Genomic DNA, 25,123 nt, shown 5'->3' with positions numbered 1-25,123 from the left:
CCTCGGTCGTCCCCTTCTCTTCCTGCCCCCAATCCCTCCCAGCATCAGAGTCTTTTCCAATGAGTCAACTCTTCGCATGAGGTGGCCAGAGTATTGGAGTTTCAGCTTTAGCATCATTCCTTCCAAAGAAATCTCAGGGCTGATCTCCTTCAGAATAGACTGGTTGGATCTCCTTGCAGTCCAAGGGACTCAGCTAGGTACTTTTTACTAGGTGGACAAGAGCAGTCTGCACTACCTAAAATGCATGCTTTCCAAATTTTCTGGTCCTGTTTCCTTCTCTTCAGTCCACAAGTCTAGTGACACTTCCTGCCTCTCCTCTCAGGTACCTCGTATTCTCATTCTTGCCTCTCTGTTTAGGTATCTATCCCTCCCCACAAATTCTCGTATATGTGCACAGATATATATATATATAAGAGGATTTATCACAGGAATGGGTATACTTATGAAAAATTGGAAACAATCTAAATGGCTGTTATCAGGAAAATAAGTATATTAAAACACGTTTATTTTATGAAATGTTATGTAACTGTTTAAAGGAATAAAAAAAGGTTAAATATAATGACGTGAAGATTTCCAAGATATATTGACAGGTGAAAATAACAAGTCACAGAGAAATACCATATGTTAACATTTAGGTAGAAAACATACTGGAAAGAAAACCATTAACTTGTGTGTGTATGCCTGCTAAGTCATTTCAGTCATGTCCTAGTCTTTGCGGCCCCGTGGACTAGAGCCTGCCAGGCTCCTCTGTCCATGGGATTCTCCAGGAAAGAATACTGGAGTGCCATGCCCTCCTCCAGGGGATCTTCCTGACCCAGGGATTAAACCTGCGCTTCTTTAACTTGTTGAGAGTCACTGTTTATGATGATGGGAATGGCATATGGGAAGGAGGGATATGGAGAGAGACTGCTGCTGCTGCTGCTGCTGCGTCACTTCAGTTGTGTCCGACTCTGCACGACCCCATAGATGGCAGCCCACCAGGCTCCGCCATCCCTGGGATTATCCAGGCAAGGACACTGGAGTGGGTTGCCATTTCCTTCTCCAATGCATGAAAGTGAAAAGTGAAAGTGAAGTTGCTCAGTCGTGTCCGACTCTTAGCGATCCCATGGACTGCAGCCTACCAGGCTCCTCCATCCATGGGATTTTCCAGGCAAGAGTACTGGAGTGGGGTACCATTGCCTTCTCTGTGGAGAGGGACAGTTACTTTCTATTCCATTTACATGGGCATAGCTTAGATTTTTAAAGTGGTTTTTCATGTATAACTTTATATCTTAAATATATATGTGTGTATATATATATATATATATATATATATATATATATATATATTACCATTGTACTCTTTCTTTGTCACTCACTTCTAATAAAATTCTCAGGCAGGATGTGACCAGAAAGAAAGCAGTCAGGTTTATTGACTTCCGCATCTCACACTTGGGTTCTAGTGTTTGACTGTTTATGATTTCCTTCCTGTGCTCTGACAAAGTCACTAATTTTAGGTATGCCTTTATGGTTAGAAACAGCATTTTATTTTGCTTGAATATTTGAACCAATGATCTCAAGAATTGTTTCTGCAATACTTGCTTAGTCTATACATATATATTTGTTCTCATAAAGTGAGGTCAGAATCCTCTTCCTACTCTAAACAAAAAGGGATGATTTAAGAATACGTTCTTAATTAGTTGCTAAATGTTAATGATAAGAATTAAATAATAAGCTATTTTCCTGAACATAAATATAAAGGAAATGCATATTCAGAAAATTGATGGAAATTCTGTATATAAGAGATGCAGAGTATTTATCTTAAATTAAGTTGAAAAGTGAAGTTAGCAAAATAGCTAAAATCCTAACATGAAACATTAATTGGAATGTGATGGTAGGATCTTAGCAGTGGAAAAGAGACATAATAACATTCTGTCAAACCTTTCTTAAAGTTTCTTATAATATTGCCTTGACTATAGCATCCAAGAAAGTTGCACACAATCCACTCCAGGAATCAGAATCCAATTATTTTATATTGGTTTCATGCTCTTACCCAAGAGAGATCTATAAATTATTTTTAATCACTTCTTTTATTTTAAATCAGTAGATTCTGCCAAGTGGGTAATGTTTCCCATTAAAACATCACCTCCTATAATTGGTATAATTATTTCATAGAGAGAGAAACTGCAGCACAATTCAGCAGTCTTTGGGTTTATAAAATCTAATTATATTCACAACACAATATTTTATTCTTAGTGATCACAAAGAGAACATAAACTTGAACAAAATCCAGACATTTATGATGAAATAATTGGAAAGAAACAAGTAAATTATTGCATATAGTACTGCCTCTATTAGCAGTCTCTGAGAGGAAGCTTTTTACTTAGTCATTCAGAGTGTAGGGAAGCTCCAGGAAGTTCTGGTCCCCTTTGTCTGGGTAGCAGCCTTGTGGCTGAGAGGGAGAGGTTAGTACAATCCTGAGATACAGGCTTCTCAGGGTTGGGCTAGGACCCAGATCACCAGGTGTGGACTAGAGATTCCTCAGCCTTGGATTCTCATTGTGCATGGATGGATAGGCTTCTGCAGCAGCAGAGGAGAGACAATGGAACAGGCATGAACTTCACCCTCTGTTTCAACAGAAGATTTGCTTTCACTTGTTTTATATTTGGGGCTTCATCAAAAGATTTCATTGGAGAAAAGGGGTGGTCAATTGCTAAAATTTACTTTTGAAAACCTCTGCCCAATGCCACAGTCACGTGCTGTCTCTATGTCAAAGGGACTGAAAATATAAGGAAAGAAAAGAAGCTGGGTTGTTCTTTGAACCCGGAGGGCCAAACAACAATCCACATTACCCGAGCACCGTGTGCTAGAATGCCAAAGCCCTCTTACAGCATCAATATTATTTCTTTTCTTTCTCTCTCTCATTTTTAATTTATTTGGTTGTGAAGGCTCTTAGTCATGGCATGCGGGATCTAGATCCCTGACCAGGGCTCGAACCCAGGCCCCCTGCATCGAGTGCAGATCCCTAAACACTAGACCACCAGGGAAGTCTCATCGATATTATTTCTAACTCTGGTAAAAACAAGTTCCTAATTTAAAAAAGGATAGGGCATACACACACACACACACACACACACATACATCAAGAAGATACCCTCAAATTGTACTTCAGTTTTCCCTCCCCATATTGCTTCTATGTAAGAAAAGGGAGGTAGGGCCAAAGAAGATACATGACCAGAAGGAAACTGGAAATCTGCTAATCAGCTTCAGTATTGTCCAGAACCAAGGCATTCCATTTTGCTTTAGCATCCTGCATATTAGTCTACCTTTCATTCCTTATATTTCTCTCCCCCTCAGTGGTATTTCCACTCAGTGGTATCTCCAGGGACCTTTTTCTCACTCTTTCTTTCTTCCTTCTTCTCTTTAACCCACACCAATAAGTTTAACACATTCATTTAGAAAGCAGAAACTTAGCAAGACTTTGAGACTCAGAGAAAGAAAGTTAATAAGTCCAAGAGCTGGATGGAAAGATGAAAAGATACATACCTGTCCCCTAAAGCTATAGAAAATTCTGGCTGAGGAAGGGAAAGGTGGCAAAGGGCTGCAGTTAGGAGCAACTTGTCCATGAGGGAAAGAAGTAGAGACATTAACTACTGGAGAATTCGTCTATGAAAGGGACCTGTCAGTGGCAAGCTGATTCTGACATGCACCTCCTACCTGTGACTCTGACTGCAGTGTCAATGTTCCCTCCTAGAAGAGACCTTCCTTGACTGCCCATCACAGAGTGGCCGCTAAGTGCCTCTCTACTACATTATCCCATTTTACCTCTCTTCATGGCACTCATTATCTGGCATTTTTCTTTTATATTTTATTTCTGCCTCTCTCCGCCTCCTATCATCACCTCTTTCCCCATAAAAATATAAGCTCCCTGAAGGGCAATGATTTTCTGCTTCTCACTACTAGAATAGAAGCCCCAAGGCTGCAGGGACTTGGCTGATTTTGTTAACATCGATATCAATTCAGGGAAGGCAGGGCTTCCTTGGTGGCTCAGATGATAAAAGAATCTGTCTGCAATACAGGGGACTGGGGTTCGATCCCTGGGTCAGGAAGGTCTTTTGGAAGAGGAAATAGCTACCACTCCAGTATTCTTGCCTGGGAAATCCAGTGACAGAATCCTGGTGGGCTATAGTCCACGGGGCTGCAAAGAGTTGGACACAACTGAGCAGCTGAGCATATTAATTCAAAACGCCTTACACAGAGTAGGGGCCTTCAATGCTTCAGTGAAAACTTGTTGAATAAAAGAATCAAAGATTCTTTGATTCTGTTGATTAAGTTTGCATGGTGATGGAGCAGTTAAGTTTTTTTCTGAGTTGGGACAATGGCAGGCACATTGCTTTGGTTGTAAGTATAGCCTCCATTTTTAGTCTGTTGGGACCAACAAGGTCAGTGGAATGGATGGAACTAGAAGCGTCTTCTCTGTGCTAAATATGATGTGGGTGTGGGAAGACACTGTACCAAGAGAAAGCAGCTCCTTCCTGCTCCAGCGGGGCAAGAAGGAGATGTCGTAAAGGAGGCACCGACTGCATTGAAACAAACACAGAAGATCAAATAATGCTTCAATCCTTTAAGCTTGACAAAAGCTTTTTTGATGTGTGGCAGCTTACACTTATACTGAAATATACTCTGAAAATATTCTTCACTTGTTAACAGATGTCTTCATCAGATTAGTAAACATCAAATATTCATCTTGGTCTTTTGTTATCTCTATCTCAAATACTACCTGCATCTTTGCTTCATTATATTCTCCCTTTAGGTAAGAATAAAGCAAAAGCATATGATCATTTACAAGTCAAGATATTTAATATTAGCATTTTGTTAGTGATTTAAAATATACAGCTTCCTGAATATGTAAAATATAACAAATATATACATATTTTAGGATAAATAGAATTTCACAGTAGAAGATACATTTTTTTTTACACTAACAGTAATGTTCATTTTGGAGCACAATGGCTTTAGTAAGAGATATAAAGTAAAATAAAGGATTGTCCAAAAAAAAAAAAGCCAAAAAAATGAATTGTGATAAATTATATGTTGGACATCAGCAGTTTTCATAAATAGAATGATGAATGACCAAATGATTTATCATCCAAAGGGATGCTTCTGAGAAGGAAAGGGCACACTGGCCACAATTAACAAAAACCAGGATAAACCAGGATATTTGGTCATCCTCCTCATGGGGACATCTAATGACAAAACTACTTTGGGTTTTTTTTTTTTTTCCAAAAGCCAAGACAAAACAAACTAGCTTGCTCAATATGCTGAACACTGGTTCTTTTTTGATTAACTGCTTTGGTACAGTAAAATTAAGGAGAAGGCAATGGCAGTCCACTCCAGTACTCTTGCCTGGAAAATCCCATGGACGGAGGAGCCTGGTAGGCAGCAGTCCATGGGGTCTCTAAGAGTCGGGCACGACTGAGTGACTTCACTTTCACTTCTCACTTTCATGCGCTGGAGAAGGAAATGGCAACCCACTCCAGTGTTCTTGCCTGGAGAATCCCAGGGATGGGGGAGCCTGGTGGACTGCTGTCTATGGGGTTGCACAGGGTCAGACACAACTGAAGTGACTTAGCAGCAGCTGCAGCATAGTAAAATTAAACTATTTAATCTGAATATGAATTATCATTGACAACTGTTAGAATAGGAAGAGAAATTCAATCGGTAATCTGCTCAATTTTCAAATGGCTCTGATCATTAGAAAAAATTTCCCCTTGATGTAAAAATTAATCATAATAGAAACGTCTGCTGGTTACCATTTCCCAGCTTAAAAATATGCATTTTGTGTTTTTAAGATTACCCACTTCCAATGTTGACCTGGTTGGCAGAGAGCTCGCCTCCAACCCCAGCCCTTATTGGCTGTGGTCATCAGGAGTCCTGTGTTGAGAGAATTCTGAGGTCCCCTTAAGGCCAGCAGCAAGGCACGTGGTGATGTGCTAATGGTGTTTATAGGAGACATGGACTATGGGGCAGTGACAGGTGTAGCAAGTATTGCTAGCCCAGATTTGGAAACACACCTGTGTTTACAATAATTTTCTGACAGACATCCAATACAAAAGAAATAATTACACCTTGTTGATCCTGCTTCTTCTACCTCAATAAGTCTATTGCAGTGTAATTAACACATCAGCTACACCACAGAAGAACAACGTCATCACTCTTAACTAGAATGAAGACAACCACCTCATGATTTCCACACATCACTGTTTACAACTCTCAGTCCAAAATCAAAACAAGGAAGGTCACATTCTTAATACCTGAATAGAAAGTAGTAGGAAAAAAACAACACAGTAAACATGTAATTAATTGTTCCTCTGTTTCCATCCCTTACTTGTTTTGCTGTTTATGGGCTATATTTTTATCTACTAAGTAATAAAATGAAAGTTAAACTTGTTTTTCCTCTTGTAAGCAAATAGTAATAGCTCAATTTTAAAAACTATTTTCAGCATTTATTTCATTACCGTGTATTTTGCATTATTTATCCTTCATACAGAGATCTGATTAGTGCCTTGCAATGAGGAAAATTTGATATAGTTGAAACATTTTTAAAAATATAGAAGTCTTCTCTAATATTTCTGCTGCTTTTGTGGCCATTAAGTATGTTTTATCTTTGGATCTTATTTATCTAATAAAAAAAATTGGGAAGAATTAAATTTGTGTTGAGAGAGAGAACCCTCTTCAGATTTCAAGGCAGGTTTTGACTACACAAATCTAGTTTTCTAAGAGTGAAATCGATTGAAGTGGCTTTCCAAAATATTTTGTGGAAAATAAGAATTAATAGATGGCAACTCTTTGTTCATGCTCCCCAAACAGGAGACAAATTCATCAGGCAGCAGGGTTTGTTCTGGAATAGTTTCATTCAGTAATGCATCTTCCAGAAGCATGGCAGTTTCCCCCTCTATTGAGTTTTGCATGTCCGGAGGACTGCATTCTCCTTGATTTAAAATGAGGCTTAATTCTTTAAGAAATAGTGTGTTGCTTAGTGAATTTGTACTTGAGACAGAAAAAGCAAAATCAGGATATTTTTTAAACCTGGCATTGTTTCCCAAGTTTAAGGAATCAGCTGGTGGTTCCAGAATTGAGGAAGCTGTTTCATCATCATTCCTGAGATGGTTTCCCCCAGGGAGAAAACTTGAAATCTGGGGTTTATACCCAGTGTTGAGATCAGGAATATATACAACTGTAGTGTTGGTGAGTAGTGACTTCTCCAGGCTCTCTTTTCTCTCCAGGCATCCTGTATTGTTTTCTTTCTTGTAGCCTATGGGTTTTTCTTCTGGGAGAATGATTTCTATCTCTGTAATCACCGGATCAACATATAGGACCTGTTCACTGGAATTGTTATTCATAAATTCATTTTTTTCCTAGGAAGAAAAGACACTTTTATTTCACAAAAGACATTTAAAGTAGCAAACTGGACAAATAAGGACTAGAATTTTGCTTTCCCTCAACTTTCCTTTCCCCTTTGCTTTTCTTCATAGTGTTTCTCTTCTCATATGATTTCCTACTTTTGTTACTCTGCTCCATTCCAAAGGTTTGTCAAATTCTCCCAGGAAGGGATTGAAGGAAAGGAGTAATAAAGATAATCCATGTTGTAAGCACATGTCTTTATTTATGTATTTTAAAGAGAAAGAAGCCTTTTGCTTGTTAACTTGCATATTATCTCAGTGCCTTTTAAAATTTTGGAATATTTTATAATATTATAGAGCTTTACTAGAAGAAAATACTTTGTTGCTTAAGTGAAAGCCACCTGATGCGAAGAACTGACTCATTTGAAAAGACCCTGATGCTGGGAAAGATTGAAGGCAGGAGGAGAAGAGGACAACAGAGGATGAGATGGTTGGATGGCATCATTGACTCAATGGACATGCATTTGAGTAAACGGGAGTTGGCAATGGACAGGGAGGCCTGGTGTGCTGCAGTCCATGGGGTCACAAAGTTTTGGACATGACTGAGCGACTGAACTGAACTGAAAAGGGTACAGAAAATCCTGTTTTGCTTCCATTTGAGAATAAAGCTGTGGTAAATGCTTTGACAATTCAGACATGTCTGTGGTGATCAGTCAGGAGGGTGGGTGAAGATAATTTTTATTTGTGTAAAAGCCTGATGACTTTTCTGGTAAGAGAAGGGCTCATGGCCTTCCACCTGATGGCTGGCTTCCTGGGGCAAGTAACTCCCACCCAACACAGTTATAAAATTATAGCTGCCCACTATGGTGGAATGTTTGAGTCCTTCCAAAATTCATATGTTGAAGCCCTGGGATGATATTAGGAGGTGGGACCTTTGGGAGGTAATTAGGTCATGAGAGTGGAGCCCTCATAAATAGGATTATTGTTCTCATAAGAAGAGACACAAGAAAGCTGATGTCTTAGTTTGCCATCTGAGGCTATAGCAAGAAGACAGCTGTCTGTAAGAGAACTCTCACTGGAACCACATCTGCTTGTGTCTTGATCTTGGACTTCCCACTTAAGCTGCCCAGTGTGGTATTCTATTGAGTGTCCTGAACTGACTAGACTACCACTTCTTAGTCTTTTGGCAGAAAGCAAAACCTCATCTGAAGGAAATCCTAAGGTTCTTTTCTAATTCCAAGAGCTCAGGATGGGAAGGAAGCTTGGCAAAAGGAAGACCTTGAATAAAGCAGAGTGAAATATCATTAAAATTTTTTCAACTCAGCCTCCCTAGGGCCTTTGCTAGGTTTGTGTTGGGAAGGGCAGACATATAGTCATGGATCAGATGTAATCAAAGGAAGTAGATTTGCTATAGTAAACCAAGAGGAAGGAGGTTTTTTCCCCTCTTCAGGTTGGCAGCTGAATGGAGAAGTACATAGGGGTCAGACCACAATGAAGGACACAAAGCAAGGACTATTCCAGAGTGAGGACACTAAAGGAAGAGAAGAATCTGATCACAGTGAGGTCAGGGACAATTGTCTGAGCCACAGAATGTTCCCAGTTCCCCAGGATAACTAGTGGGGGAACAAGACAGAATGACTAAGTGGAATGAATATCAAGACCACAGGATTTATCAGCTGTAGTTTACTGACTGTGTACTTGACCTTCAGCCAGTTGTTAATTATTTACTTTATCCTATGTGTGGGTTCAGTTATTCCAGACCACCCCTCCATTATGTACAACATTACCTCCTTTAGAGTCAACCATGTCCACACTCTTTCCTTTAAGTGTCCAGTGACAAGGATCCCTCCTCCTGCTCATGGTAGGCCTTTCCTCCTCAACCCTTCATAGTCTTGTTTGATCCCACCTCTGCCACCCCATACTAGTCTTCTCAAGCCCACCCAATTTAGTACAAATACAATTCTGAGTCCATACTGCTCTGAAGCTATTGTTATACATAGGTTGCATCAGTACCATCAGTACTGAGAGCATTTGACCACGTGTCAGCATAGCCCCTTTCTTACTTCTCTTCCAGTCTACACTCATCAAAAGATGTCTCCACATCCATCTCCATTTCTTTATCTTCTATTCACTTCTAACTGAACCCCTGGATGGACCACCAGTGACTCACTCCTTGTCATTTTCCATAGGCACATTACACTCCTTATAAGCCCTCTACAAAGTCAGCACTGAGGACTTCTTGCTTCTTGACACTTTGCCCACCCCTCACAATGCTAATTTCTCACAGTAGTTTTCAAACCTTTAACAGTGTTCTCAACACTGGCTGTATAGTGGATTCACATGGGAAACTTTGAAGATGCTGACACCTGGCTCTCCCCACATCAGCCCTCCCCCCAAAGATCCTGGCCTCCCCCCAGAGATTGTGGCCTGGGAATCAGGATTCTAAAGTGCAATCAAGGCTGAGAACTATTGCCTTAAGGACTCATCTGGGGCTCTGAAAGGAGCTGATTAGTGGGCTCACTAGATCTCCGGATGGAGCCACTTTTACTTGCTTTGCAATACTTGTCTACTTCAACATCAGTTGAGCAGAGGGTCCCTAGGCTAAAAATAAATTTAAGCTTGAAAACTGTTGGTTGGCAGAATGAAGTCTGAGTTCCATGACAAGGCCTCCTGTGCCCTGATCCCACTCTACGAGCAGTGCTTAGTCACTTCAGTCATGTCTGACGCTGTGTGACCACTCTGCATTCCCCCATTATCCCAGCCGCTCCTCACATCAAATGTTTCCACAAAGCCACACCCAGCAGGCTTTCCTCACCTCTGTACCTTTGCTCATGTAGCCTCCCTATTTTGAATGTTCTCTTTCTCTCCTGAGCAATTCCTTCCCATCTCTTCATATAGTTCCTCTACATTCTCATCAGGTTTTGCCTCATTTCTTTCACTATGCTACGTTGCTGCATTTCAGTGCTTAGATGATGTGTCTGTCCAATCAACTGAGTTTTGAGCCCCTTGACAGCCAGGCCAGAGAGCCAGAAAGTATAAGAGCACACATAGCAGATTCTTTCCTCTCCTTCATAACCAGCAGCTGCGCCTTCAAAACCTGCAAAATCCCCTATTGCCTCAGGATCTTCCTAGGACAACCTTCTATTCTTTGCTGAACTGGAGACCTGGTCTACCCCTGGTGACACCATCTGCCATAGTCTCCTCACATTCATCTTCTTGAATTCCACTAGGTCTCAGGAGCAAAGTAGTGTCTTCTTTGGGCTCCACCTGCTTCTCCAACTCGTGTAAAACAGAAGCTCCTTTGTGTCTCTGAGGCTCCTTCTATTGAGATTTTATTCCCTGTCCCTTTGATCTCTGGGGACACCTACCAATTGTTTGGCCACCAAGTAGCTCTGGCACTTGGCTTACAATCTTCTTCTTCACTTTTCTCTTTTGAATAGGATTGCTTCTCTCTTCCATCTCTCTTTCCTTCCCCTAACCCATTCTCTCATCTCTCTTAAGGATTATCTGAAATATGTACAGTTTTATTTCTGCATATGTTTATACAGTTGTGCAAATTTGCACACACATTTATTTATTTGAATGGAAATTCTACTTTAACTATTGGACTGTGCTCTTGGTCTCAGCTGCCATTTAGTTTGTACTTAATGGTGTTTGGTTACCTGAAGTATTTTCACAACTTTACTGTTTTCCAATTTAGGAATATCTTCATAGAGCCATTTTGGTATTAGCAATAAGATTCTTCTTTTAATTCTAAAAAACAAAAAATGACAGAATAAGTATCTTACTGGAGGACTGGTGCAGGCAATCATCTTGGAGATTAGGAAATAAACTAGAATAGAATGCATAATAAAAATTAAAATTTCCAATGCAGGAGCTAAGATTTCCATCTCTTTAAAACTTATATGGGAAGTTGATTCAGTATCTTTTCAGATTTTCCTCTTCTCCATATTGCTCTGCCTCCAGGGAGTCAGAACATTCCAAAGCACTCACGCTAGATTCAAGATAAGCGGGAGAACCACCCAGGAAGTGAAACTATACACGCGTTAAATATGGCAAAGCATTATAAGTGGAGATGTTAGTGTGGAAAAGTTTGTAAAACTTAAGGGATAAATGTAAAACTTTCCAAGGGGAGCATAACCATAAAGAAATATTAAAGAAGAGAATGTCATATAAGAAAACTATAATATTTGAGCTCCTCTAATTGTAATGATTCTAAATAAGGTTGAGAGAGAGTGGTAGCCACAAACTTTCCTTATGTGGTCAGAGTAGGAGCATTGTATGGCACAGAGAGAATACCAGTTTTTACTTCACTTGTGTACTTATTAAGGATCTCTGGGGTTGTGTGACAGAAGGAAGAGGGAGAAGCCATGAACACTCCACTTTTCCTCCAAAGCTACCCCTTGGCACTGCCACTGTGGTGAAAGCACTTTCTACATTTATGTAAATGTTGCTTTGAGCAAAGAGGTTGTCTTGGGAGTTTAGCTTGGGCTTAGAAGAGACTACAGTGAGCTCTGGCCCATGTTAATAATGCACCACACAAATCAGGCTTGCTTATCTGCTTATGCAGCTTCTGTAAGAACTTCAACTAATTAACAATCAAAATGGCTGCACAGACTTTGCTAGCTCAACTTGACCTTGAACTGTAGCATAAAATAGTTTCTTTACATATATTTATACATTTTATGGTTCAGTTTCTTTTACTGTTTCATATTCCTTTAGCATACCTAAAATTAGAACAAATTGGTAAGTTCATGATACTGTAGAAAAGTTTTTATACAGCATGCTGATACAGTGAGAAAAAAAATTCATTCAATATCACGGTAATCCAAGTCCATGCCCCAACGAGTAATGCTGCAGAAGCTGAATTGAATAGTTCTATGAAGACCTACAAGACCTTTTAGAACTAATACCCCTAAAAGATATCCTTTTCATTATAGGGGGCTGTAATGCAAAAGTAAGAAGCCAAGAAACACCTGGAGTAACAGGCACATTTGGCCTTGCAGTACAGAATGAAGCAGGGCAAAGACTAATAGCATTCTGCCAAGAGAATGCACTGGTCAGAGCAAACACCATTTTCCAACAACACAAGAGAAGACTCTACACATGGACATCACCAGATGGTCAACACCAAAATCAGATTGATTATATTCTTTGCAGCCAAAGATGGAGAAGCTCTATACAGGCAACAACAACAAAAAAAACACCAGGAGCTGACTGTGGCTCAGATCATGAACTCCTTATTGCAAAATTCAGACTGAAATTGAAGAAAGTGGGGAAAACCACTAGACCGTTCAGGTATGACCTAAATCAAATCCGTTATGACTATACAGTGGAAGTGAGAAAGAGATTTAAGGGACTAGATCTGTTAGACAGAGTGCCTGATGAACTATGGATAGAGGTTCATGACATTGTACAGGAGACAGGAATCAAGACCATCCCCAAGAAAAAGAAATGCAAAAAAGTAAAATGGATGTCTGAGGAGGCTTTACAAATAGCTATGAAAAGAAGAGAAGTGAAAAGCAAAGGAGAAATAGAAAGATATTCCCATTTGAATGCACAGTTCCAAAGAATAGCAAGGAGAGATTAAAAAAGCCTTCCTCAGCGACCATTGCAAAGAAATAGAGGAAAACAATAGAATGGGAAAGACTAGAGATCTCTTCAAGAAAATTAGAGATGCCAAGGGAACATTTCATGCAAAGATGGGCTCAATAAAGGACAGAAATGGTAGGGACCTAAGAAAAGCAGAAGATATTAAAAAGAGGTGGCACAAATACAAAGAAGAACTGTACAAAAAAGATCTTCACGACCCAGATAATCATGATGGTGTGATCACTCACACCCACCTAGAGCCAGACATCCTGGAATGTGAAGTCAAGTGGGCCTTAGGAAGCATCACTATGAAGAAAGCCAGTGGAGGCGATGGAATTTCAGTTGAGCTATTTCAAATCCTAAAAGATGATACTGTGAAAGTGCTGCACTCAATATGTAAGCAATATTGGAAAACTCAGCAGTGGCCACAGGACTGGAAAAGGTCAGTTTTCATTCCAATCCCAAAGAAAGGCAATGCCAAAGAATGCTCAAATTACCGCACAGTTGTACTCATCTCACATGCTAGTAAAGTAATGCTCAAAATTCTCCAAGCCAGAAAAAAAAAAAATTCACCAAGCCAGGGTTCAGTGATACACGAACCGTGAAATTCCAGATGTTTAAACTGGATTTAGAAAAGGCAGAGGAACCAGAGATCAAATTGCCAACCTCTGCTGGATCATAGAAAAAGCAAGAGAGTTCCAAAAAAACATCTATTTCTGCTTTATTGACTATGTGAAAGCCTTTGACTGTGTGGATCACAATAAACTGTGGAAAATTCTGAAAGAGATGGGAATACCAGACCACCTTACCTGCCTCTTTAAAAAAGCTGTATGCAGGTCAGGAAGCAACAGTTAGAACTGGACATGGAACAGCAGACTGGTTCCAAATAGGAAAAGGAGTATGTCAAGGCTAAATATTGTCACCCTGCTTATTTAACTTATATGCAGAGTACATCATGAGAAATGCTGGGCTGGAGGAAGCACAAGCTGGAATCAAGATTGCCAGGAGAAATATCAAAAACCCCAGATATGAGATGGCTGGATGGCATCACCAACTAGATGGATATGAGTTTGAGTGAACTCCGGGAGTTGGTGATGGACAGGGAGGCCTGGCGTGCTGCAGTTCTTGTGGTCATAAAGAGTCGGACACAACTGAGTGACTGAACTGATGCAGATGACACCACCCTTATGGCAGAAAGTAAAGAGGAATTAAAGAGCCTCTTGATCAAAGTGAAAGAGGAGAGTGAAAAAGTTGGCTTAAAGCTCAACATTCAGAAAACTAAGATCATGGCATCCGGTCCCATCACTTCATGGCAAATAGATGGGGAAACAGTGGAAACAGTGGCTGACTTTATTTTGGGGGGCTTCAAAATCACTGCAGATGGTGATTGCAGCCATGAAATTAAAAGACGCTTACTCCTTGGAAGAAAAGTTATGACCAACCTAGATAGCATATAAAAAGCAGAGACATTACTTTGTCCACAAAGTCCATCTAGTCAAGGCTATGGTTTTTCCATTTGTCATGTATGGATGTGAGAGTTGGACTGTGAAGAAAGCTGAGCGCCAAAGAACTGATGTTTTTGAACTGTGATGTTGGAGAAGACTCTTGAGAGTCCCTTGGACTGCAAGGAGATCCAACCAGTCCATCCTAAAGGAAATCAGTCCTGGGTGTTCATTGGAAGGACTGATGTTAAAGCTGAAACTCCAGTACTTTGGCCACCTGATGCGAAGAGCTGACTCATTTGAAAAGACCTTGATGCTGGGAAAGATTGAAGGCAGGAGGAGAAGGGGATGACAGAGGATGAGATGGTTGGATGGCATCACTGACTCAATGGACATGAGTATGATAAACTCCGGAAGTTGGTGATGGACAGGAAAGCCTGGCATCTGCAGTCCATGGGGTTGCAAAGAGTTGGACACGACTAAGTGACTGAACTGAACTGAAGTGAAGGAAAATGGGCAATGGGGCTGCTAAAACACTAACACAATTGGTTCAAAGTGATGAATTCAGACACTGCCACACTTCTCTTCAGACTGATTCAGGGGATTTATTTGGGTAGAACTTGAAGCACCTCAGATATGCAGATGACACCACCCTTAAGGCAGAAAGTGAAGAGGAACTAAAAAGCCTCTTGATGAAAGTGAAAGAGGAGAGTGAAAAAGTTGGCTTAAAGCTCAATATTCAGAAAACGAAGATCATGGCATCTGGTCCCATCACTTCATGGGAAATAGGTGGGGAAACAATGGAAACAGTGTCAGACTTTGTTTTTTTGGGCTCCAAAATCACTGTAGATGATGACTGCAGCCATGAAATTAAAAGACGCTTACTCCTTGGAAGAAAAGTTATGACCAACCTAGATAGCATATTCAAAAGCAGAAACATTACTTTGCCACAAAGGTTTGTCTAATCTAGGCTATGGTTTTTCCAGTAGTCATGTATGGATGTGACAGTTAGACTGAAAAAAGCTGAGCGCTGAAGAATTAATGCTTTTGAACTGTGGTGTTGGAGAAGACTCTTGAGAGTCCCTTGGACTGCAAGGAGATCCAACCAGTCATTCTGAAGGAGATCAGCCCTGGGATTTCTTTGGAAGGACTGATGCTAAAGCTGAAACTCCAGTACTTTGGCCACCTCAGGCAAAGAGTTGACTCATTGGAAAAGACTCTGATGTTGGGAGGGATTGGGGGCAGGAGGAGAAGGGGATGACAGAGGATGAGATGGCTGGATGGCATCACTGACTCGATGGACATGAGTTTGAGTGAACTCCAGGAGTTGGTGATGGACAGGGAAGCCTGGCGTGCTGCAATTCATGGGGTCGCAAAGAATCGGACACGACTGTGCGACTGAACTGAACTGAACTGAAGCAGGTTACAGCTTAACTACTGTGAAGAATCCAGGCATAGCAGACAGACTTGAGGCACATTGAGAAGACTGCATAGGGAGAGAGAGAACACGGGCTTAGTTATCAGCTGCCTCTGGACTCCTGGCTTAGTGTTTGGTGACCTTGGTTTGAGCCCTTACCCTCTCTACACCTCATCTATATCATCTGTAAAATAGGTCACTCAGCTTTTCTGGCAGGATCGTTGCAAGGATTAAATGAATGGCATTTGTAAAGAGTTTGGCATGGATAGATTCCCTGATGCTCAGTTGTTAAAAATCCACCTGCAATGTAGGGGATCCCAGTCTGATTCCTGGGTGGCAAAGATCCCCTGGAGAAGGGATAGGCTACCCACTCCAGTATTCTCAGGTTTCTTTTGTGGCTCAGCTGGTAAAGAACCTGCCTGCAATGCGGAAGACCTGTGTTTGATCCGTGGGTTGGGAAGATCCCCTGAAGAAGGGAAAGGCTACCCACTCCAATATTCTGGCCTGGAGAATTTCTTTGGGGTCCCAAAATGTTGGACACAACTGAGCGACTTTCACTTTCACTTTTTGGCATGGATGCATACTCATTAAATACTGTTCCTTTTATTTTGCCTTTTTCTCAAAAAGTGTTGATGAATTTTTAAAATAAATCACATAGTTGACTCTATTTTGATGGTACAAATATATGGTCTAAATGAGAAAACAAATTCAACAAAAACCTACCCAGTTCGAAGTGATTTGTTAAATATCCCAAACAAAGATAGAACTGACAGCATAACAGCAAAGAAGACCATTCCCAATAAAAGTCCAATGTCTTGTTTCCCGTTGTCTGAAAGGAAAGAAAAATAATTTTAGCTATAATTTCCATCTTGGCTACCTGATGTGAAGAACTGACTTATTGGAAAAGACCCTGACGTTAGGAAAGAATGAAGGCAGGCGGAGAAGGGGGTGACAGAGGATAAGATGGTTGGATGGCATCATTGACTCAATGGACATGAGTTTGAGCAGACTCCTGGAGATGGTGAGGGACAAGGAGGCCTGGAATGCTGCAGTCCACGGGGTCGCAAAGAGTTGGACACGACTGAACAACAACATGTGATACCAGAATCACTGTTCTCTCTTTCTGTACCAAGTGAAGGTCATTAATCTCAATGGAAACAGGAAGAAGAAATAAAATTAACCTTCACCTTGGGCTGTAAAGTGACTGCCATTCCAAACTGCACAACAATATCTTTTGTTTGAGAAGATTGGGTTCCATGGATCTGAGATCAGTGGGTTTCTGAGGTCAGTGAGTCTCTGGCAAATGTGGTCAGTGTTAGACATTTTTTAATGAGCTTGTGCTTGCATATTTTATATTTAAAAAAGTGTAGTGATGAACCTCATTTGGTTTGTCTGACACAAGTGAGAATTCCCAATTGCTTGTGACAGAGGCTAAAGCTGGCCGCAGTCACAACTGAGGGTTTTTTTGGTTTGTTTAACCTTTTGTACAAGACCGAAGTTATGTACAGCTTGTCACCATTCTTCAGAATTTATTGTTCATGAATTTCTTCCTGCTGAAAAAGGGCACTCTACTTAGAGCAATATATAAGAGAGAAATTCAAATTGTCTTATATTCTGCACTGATATTTTATTTTAGAAACAATGCTTCTTTTGAACTTTGAAGTAGAATTAATCACCTGAAATCTTTAAATAAATACTATATTCAACATGTATTATCTGCCAGGCCCATCACATTTTCTCCCTGCTGCTGCTGCTGCTGCTAAGTGACTTCAGTCGTGTCCGACCCTATGTGACCCCATAACCGGCAGCCCACCAGGCTCCCCCGTCCCTGGGATTCTCCAGGCAAGAACACTGGAGTGGGTTGCCATTTCCCTCTCCAATGCATGAAAGCGAAAAGTGAAAGTGAAGTCGCTCAGTCATGTCCGACTTTTAGTGACTGCATGGACTGCAGCTTACCAGGCTCCTCTGTCTGTGGGATTTTCCAGACAAGAGTGCTGGAGTGGGTTGCCATTGCCTTCTCCGCATTTTCCCCCTAGTACATGAAAAACCCTATTTTCTGTTTTCAAATGTAGACTGTAACTGAGACATGATTTGTCATATGGGAGTTGTATCTAAGCCATGCTGTGTATTGTCTCCTTCCATCCTCCTTCTTCCTTTTGACAAATGTTTATCAGATACTTACTACATGACAGGCACTGAATTGGCCCTACTCTAGTTATTTCCCAGCTGCACCTAACATACACTTGGGGGTCTCCAGGCTGTCCAGCCCCTCTCCTAAAGCCAGCTGGTGGGCTAGGGTCAATGTGGCTTAGTTCACTCCTAGTCTCTGTGGGGTATGGAGTTAGTGTTATCCTAGGACTAAAATACTGCTGCTGAGAACTTCAAGCCACTAATGGGAGGACTGACTGCCAGACATTAGAGCCTAGAAGATGATGGAGAATCCCTAAGTTAACATGGGATCAGGTAAAGGAGTGTGAGGAGTAGAGGAGAGTGACCAAAAGTACAAGCCGAGATACCTGGGTTCCAATTAGATACTGCCATTTATCAGCTCTGTAACCTCAGAGCATAAATAATGAACTTGCCAAAGCTCAAGTTTCCTCTTCTGTGAAATGATGTCTACCTAATAGAGCAGCCATGAGTTCCTAGCCTCCACAGTTCCCACAGCAATACCAAGGTGCTGGTCTGTGTAGGCATCTGTAATTAGGGATCTTTTCTGAACCTAAGCACTTGGCTCATAATTGATTCACATAATACAAAATTTAGAGTACCCTTACATTGCTTCATCTTCATAACGCTTACTGCCACCTTACTTTTCTTGTTTTGTTTGTTGTCTACCTCCTCCCAACACACATTCATCTGCCTAGAAAAGAAACTTCATGAAGACGGGCTTTGTTCGTTTTTTTCACTGCCGATTCCCCAATACTCAAAATAGTGACTGGCACATAGAGTATGTGCCTGGCAACACAGAATATTTTTTTAATAAATAAATAAAAGTCCAAAGAACATCAATATCACCTGCAAAAGTTTTTATACTGTTCCTGCCATATTTCTGTGCAAGGAAATAAATGCTCCACAACCTGATCTCATATCTTTTTATGCCTAAAACATTTTGGTATGCTTATCAACGGAAAATACCTAGTCATACTAACAAATAAAATGGGAGCTGGCTTGTGTAAGAGAAGGAGCACAATAGACTTTAGGATTTGGAAAATTGGATTTGAATTTTAGTCCAGACAAGTTCCTCAGTGTCTCTGAGTTCCAGTTTTCCCATCTGTAAAATAGACTCATAACACTTACCTCAAGAAGTTATTTTAAAGATTGAAAAAGATGAAGTACATGAAACTTTTAGCACAAGGTAAACACTTAAATAATGATATTTTTTAGGAAGAATTTTTGAGGTCTTGAGCCCCAGCACCAATGGAAACGAACATGTTTCTAACCCAGAGCAAAAGCCGGCAGAATCTACTTAAAACACTCCTTAAAATCAATTTTAAGTGGATTTTTGTTGGTTATTTTCCTTTGTAAATCATGTGGCATATCTTACTCTCAAGAACTTACACCTAACATGTGATTTTTCAGTATGGAGCATTCAAATGAATGATTGCTAAAACTACTCAACAAACCTAAGCAGGATTTTCTTACCAGAAGTAAGGTGTTTTTTAAAGATGGAAGCAATTAGAAGTCCAGAATTCTGAGTATCATGTTGGAATGATTTCATTGTGACCTGAGGAACTTAAACAAAAAGAAAATAGTGTAAGCTTTTCATTCTTTGCACTCAGGTTACCCAGTTTCCTAAGAGAGTTTCTTTACTTGTCTGGAGATGAATAAAGTAAACCATTAACTTTAATAGACTGGAAAGATGGAGTAAAAGCCTTCTAGTATGTGTGTCTTTTCTTCTTTTCATTAAATTGGATAAATCCCAAAAGAGGAAACATTCAAAGGACGATAAAAACTACCCGGAGTTTGTAAGACTTCAAGATGTGTCCACTAATTTCATGAGACTTCTAGGCAACAAATACCAAGGAGCTTTATTTCATTCACTGACCCAGAAGAAAATGCCCAACCAGTTCTTTACTTGATTCCTTCCAATAGGTGATGCAATAAGGTTCAGGTTTCCTTAAGTGCCTCCAAGATGTGACACTTTTGCCTTTGCATAATCTTCAAGATGCTGTTGGCAAACAACATCTTGGCTCCATATAAGAAACCCAGTTTTGATTAGCAGACACTTTGAAGTTATAACATAAGGGTGGAATGCCATGAATGACTTCCCTCTGCTCCCTCCCTGCTGGCAAGGATCCTGGCCAGCCCTGTCTACTCATAAAGGCTCTCAGAACATTGCTAATGAAAGCTTCTGACCAGGGTGGGGTCATCTAGCTTCCTCGACAGCTAACTCATTTTCAGTCTGAACTCAAGAGTCCTGGAGCTTCCTCATCCACCTCCTCCCTCCTGATAATTAAAAGCTTCCAGAGGTGATTTCAAGGACACGATTCTCCCAGTTGATGGAAGATGTTCCTGAAAGTGGTTCTAAGCTCTGGATCCTCAAGAGGGCCTCAAACCCTTTGTATTCAGTCATTCTGATTTTAGTGTTCAAATTCTTCTTTTAAAAGAATTACAGTGGGGGTCAGGGAGAGATCACAACTTGAGATGTCCTTAACTGCTACAGGGATATCACAGGCTTTTATAACAAGCTATGTGGCTGGGGCAACTCTTTTTGACAAAAATATCACAGAGTTCCAATAAAAAGGTCCCTATGGGTCTTTGGAAATGATTATAAAAGGCTGATCTGGTTGTAAACACAGGCTCAACTGAAGAGGAGTTTTCTAAGACCCATGGGTAGGGAATTTTAGGAGATGAAAACATCAGAAAAGCCAAAAGTTCTTTCTTGTGTTTTTATCTCGCTTCTCCCCAGCAAGAGGGAAATGTTTCACTCTGAACTGTGCATGCTGCATGCTCAGTTGCTTCCGTCGTGTCTGACTCTGTGCGACCCTATGGACTGTAGTCGGCCAGGCTCCTCTGTCCATGGGGTTCTCCAGGCAAGAATACTGGAGTGGATTGACGTGTCCTCCTCCAGGTGATCTTCCCAACCCAGCGATCGAACTATCGTCTTTTTATGTCTCCTGCATCGGCAGGTGGGTTCTTTACCACTAGGGCCTCTTGGGAAGCCCTACTCTGAATTGTGACAAATCAGAAACTCTTTTTGGCTCCTCAGTGCTTCTGTAAATCTCTTTTTTTCCCCTGAGTGTGTGGTTCCATCACCAATGGCCAACAGCCAATATTATTCATCTAATTAAAAAAAATATATTACATTAAAATGTAATACAACTTTTAGTTTGGCAGAATCATAGGTTTATAGCATATGTTGCTGGATTATTTTCATTTTTATTATTTTTGAATTAGCATTTTATTTAAAACTAATATATAATGTTGCTAGCTTTTAAACACAGGTTAATATAATTCTGTTGCATAAACTACAGGTGGTTATTTGGCAATGAAACATCAGTTATTAATTTGCATCACCTAAAAATAACTTTTATATCTTACTAGGGCTTTATTAGCCCTAATAGAGAAGAAACAGAATCTTCCTTTAGAGTCTTTTGTTATAATAATTTCGAACTGACCAGGTTAGAGTAATGAAGCCATTTAAAAATTGTGCTTAATTGTGAAAAGGTAATTTCATAAAGAATCATGTATCTGAAGTAAAACAATTATAAGCAAAATTGTCAGAGAAGTAATCAAGTCAATGATAAAATTTTTAAGCATGGGACTAAAATGAAGTCATATAGACTATATATTCTTCACAGCATACTGCCACCAAGTGGCTAGGTCATTTCTTTTAAAATCACACAATATTTTTCATTATAAAAGCAATAACTGTAAAAAGAGAAAATAATTTTAAAAGAAAAATAAAAGAGAAGGGAAAAAAAAAGCCCTAACCCTTAATCCAGCTTCCATGACTAAAAACATTGTTTATATCAACTCTGATGATCAGTGTATTGCCTAAAACACTGGAAAAAAATCTCACGGTATTTTTGTTATTTGTTTAATGTCTGTGGTATTGTCTGTAAAGAGACAATTCTGTCTCTGCAGCAGAACATTAAATTATGGTTATTACTCTCACAGCACATATTTGAGTATACTCAGAAACCCCAAATCATTTCTAATTTGGTAAAAATTTTTATATAATTTATACACACTGACATTGGACACTAGAGTTAGTCTTAACAGAAGGGAACGTGTTTATAGGGAGCTGAGAATTTTTTTTTTTTAAGATGTAGTTTCTTATTCTTGGACAAAACTAGAAGCATAACTGCATTCTTTGGCCCACTGAATACCAGCTTAATTTAATCAGATCTACTCAAAAGGAATTAACTTTTGCAATAATGTATTCCATCTGTGCCTTACGGATAATGTCAAACCAGTCTCCTCAGCCTTTTCCTCCACGTCTACCATGGGGCAAAATGTGTTTTGTTATTCTTTTAAAGTGATGATTTATTGAGTACTAATTACATTCCAGATAATGCACTAGACTTTACACGCTTTCTCTCATTTAATCCTTACAACAACCCAATCAAGTAGATAATACTATTGCTCTCATTTAAAGACGAGGCAACAAAGGCATAATAAGGATAAATGACATGTCCAAAGTCACCTAGGCAGAGATCCAAGAGTAAAAATTCCTACCTGGTTCTGGCATGTGATTTATGCTGGTCGCTGGCCCCATTAATTAACAATCTCACTTTCTATCAGGATGGCTGCAGGTGGGGCAGCTCAGCCAGCCCAGCAAGCAGAGTTCCCCTGCTGAGACCTAGCCATTGTCCCTAGGGGCTGGCCAGTGTGTTAGAGCTGCCTGGCCTTGTAGGGCTCAGGACCCACCTGAAAGGCCTATGGTTGGACTAACCCACTGAGCGCTGATTCTTAGACTCTTCCAGCCTAGAGTTATTTTCTTCTGAACACCAACTATTTTATTCAAGCTACGGTGGCTCAGAAAGTAAAGAATCTGCCTGCAATGCAGGAGACCCAGGTTTAATTCTTGAGTCAGGAAGATCCCCTGGAGAAGGGAATGGCCTCCAGTATTCTTGCCTAGAGAATTCCATGGACTGGGGAGCCTGGAGGCCTACAGTCCACGTGGTTGCAAAGAGTCAGACACAACTGAACAAGTAACAAACACATGCCAACTACAGGATGCTTGAAAAACATAGGAGAGTATGAAAAAGAAAATACAATTTTGTATTTGTTCAAAAACTAGAAAAAATCATTTTTTTAATATATTTGTTAACAGTCTTTGGTGTATATCTATGCCCTAGTGGAGATTATGCTCTTTACTAAATGTTGTATCTGGGTTTTTTTATTCAATAATACACCATGAACATTGAAAAGTTTTATTAAAACTTGTTCACAATCATCATACTACTGGCAATTAAATATTTCATCGTGTTTACACTGTGTTTATTCTATCACTCTCCCATTGAGAAACTGTGTATCTTGGTGATTTCAAATAACAGCTTTGGATTTAGATGAAACTGTTCAAATCCTGGCTTCATCACCTGGAGTTGCATGGCCCTGGGCAAATTACTTAACTGCTTTGTGACTCAGTTTCTTCATTTGTCAAATGGGATAGTAATAATAATGCTTCATTGTGAGGTTTGATGAGATAGTTCATGCAAAGTGCTTAGTACCATGGCTTATACAAATTAAAAGCTTAGTAAGCATTAGCTATTGCTATTACTGGACTTATAGATTGTTTCCAAATTCTTATTTTATAATTAGCTTTTAAATAAATTTTGTGCATCAGACTTCTTTTCATATCTCTACTTATTTCCTAAGGCTAGATTTCTATAACTGGAATTGTTAGGCCAAAGGGCGTAGATATTTTTAAGGCACCTTTATTTTTGTCCTTGCCAGTCTTGGTGTTAGAGCCACACTAACCAAGACCTGCATCTTAGAGCTTTGACCAGAGCTGACACAGGGCCCTTTCTAGACCTTTCCTTCCGAAGTTTCTAGGTATTTTAGAAAGAGAAGTCATACTAAAGGTGTGTTTTTCAAGTTAGTGAAGGTTTTTTTCCTGTCTTATTTGTCTTAAAACATAAGCATCCCCTTGTGATTTCTTTATTTTTATTCTCCTTATTCTAATAATCTCAACTGTTTCACAGCATTTACCTGCTATCGTCCTAGGCCAGTTTAGTTTTATGGTTGGAATTCAACATTATTTGGGCCAAGGGTAAAGATTTGACTATAGTCATGTCAGATGGCAAAGCAAAAGACAGTAGGCAGAACTATCAAATAGTCACCAGAAGCCCTGGACAGAGAAAAGGATACGTCAGAATAAACTCTACCACGCCTTGAAAAACAAGTTGAACCATGAATCATTTCATGAGTTACCATGTTATCCTCGTATATTAAGGATAGGAGGTCGTGCCTAGACATATTCAAGGGATTATTTTCATGCTTATATTCCTTACAGTTAAGGGAGAAGAAGGTAAGAAATCTGGGTATGGCGGTCATATCATCAAAGAGAAAGAATAAGAGAAGGAAAAGGTAAAAAAAATGGCAGCCACTTAGACATTTTCTTGAGTGACACAGATCTCACAGAGGTGAGGATCTGATATCAAAGTGTAGCAAACTCTATGCACAAGCATGGGCAGCTTCCAATTTTACCTAGTGGTTCAGGATTCTTCAAAGGTGCAACCTGGCTATCAAGCCCAGCATGTACCTGTTCCTTAGTCTGAACAGTCTAGTGGACATTTGCCATTTTTCAGTTGCCCAGCTGCAGGACCTACTTCTTTGTGGGCATCCTAGAGGAGGTAGGAGGCAGGTAGGGTTTCCCACTGTGGTAGCCTCAGTGGAGCAGAGAAACCCTCTCCCTACCCCATCCCACCCCCTCCCCAGCCAGCAAGTAGCTGCAAGCAGATGACCTAAGCCTCACTCATCAGATGCCCTTCTTCCCCACTCACACATGGCTCCAGGAAATTGCTTAGAATCCAATGTAGGTGCAATAGCTATATCCAGAGTCTGGTAACAGCAGCACCAGTGGAGTATCTGGGGCACAGGTAAGCAGTGGCAGAGAGCACAGTGCCAGGTGCAGAGTCCTCACAAGATCTTCCCCGGCTAAGATTTTGGCTGTGCTTCTGGCTGCCCCCATCCCTTGGATCCTATCTGTGACCATTTTACCAGCCTTTCTACTACTTTCTAGCTGTCGTTCCAATAATTAATTCCTTTTCTGCTTCAGAACAACCAGATTTTATTTCTTTTGCTTACACCCAATCACCATGAAAAATTCTGTAGTGGGTAAA

At 40.2% G+C, this 25,123-nt stretch overlaps 1 protein-coding gene across 2 annotated transcripts in view; it reads right to left on the bottom strand.

The window, feature by feature from the left end:
- Positions 1 to 4,820: 4,820 nt before the first annotated feature.
- The window catches only part of IL23R (interleukin 23 receptor), a 64,044-nt gene continuing 43,741 nt past the window's right edge, over positions 4,821 to 25,123 (bottom strand). For both annotated transcript variants that reach the window (XM_069594298.1, XM_069594307.1), the window contains exons 8-11: positions 19,476 to 19,565; positions 16,557 to 16,662; positions 11,045 to 11,135; positions 4,821 to 7,397 (exon numbers count right to left, since the gene is read on the bottom strand). In XM_069594298.1, coding sequence (XP_069450399.1) covers positions 6,756 to 7,397; positions 11,045 to 11,135; positions 16,557 to 16,662; positions 19,476 to 19,565 — 929 coding nt within the window. In that variant the 3' untranslated portion in view covers positions 4,821 to 6,755. The remainder of the gene's footprint in view (positions 7,398 to 11,044; positions 11,136 to 16,556; positions 16,663 to 19,475; positions 19,566 to 25,123) is intronic.

The sequence above is a fragment of the Ovis canadensis genome, chromosome 1 (assembly GCF_042477335.2).
Source record: "Ovis canadensis isolate MfBH-ARS-UI-01 breed Bighorn chromosome 1, ARS-UI_OviCan_v2, whole genome shotgun sequence".
In the NCBI taxonomy this organism is placed as follows: domain Eukaryota; kingdom Metazoa; phylum Chordata; class Mammalia; order Artiodactyla; family Bovidae; genus Ovis; species Ovis canadensis.
Note: the sequence above shows the minus strand (reverse complement) of the source record. Positions and strands in the feature narration are given on the sequence as shown.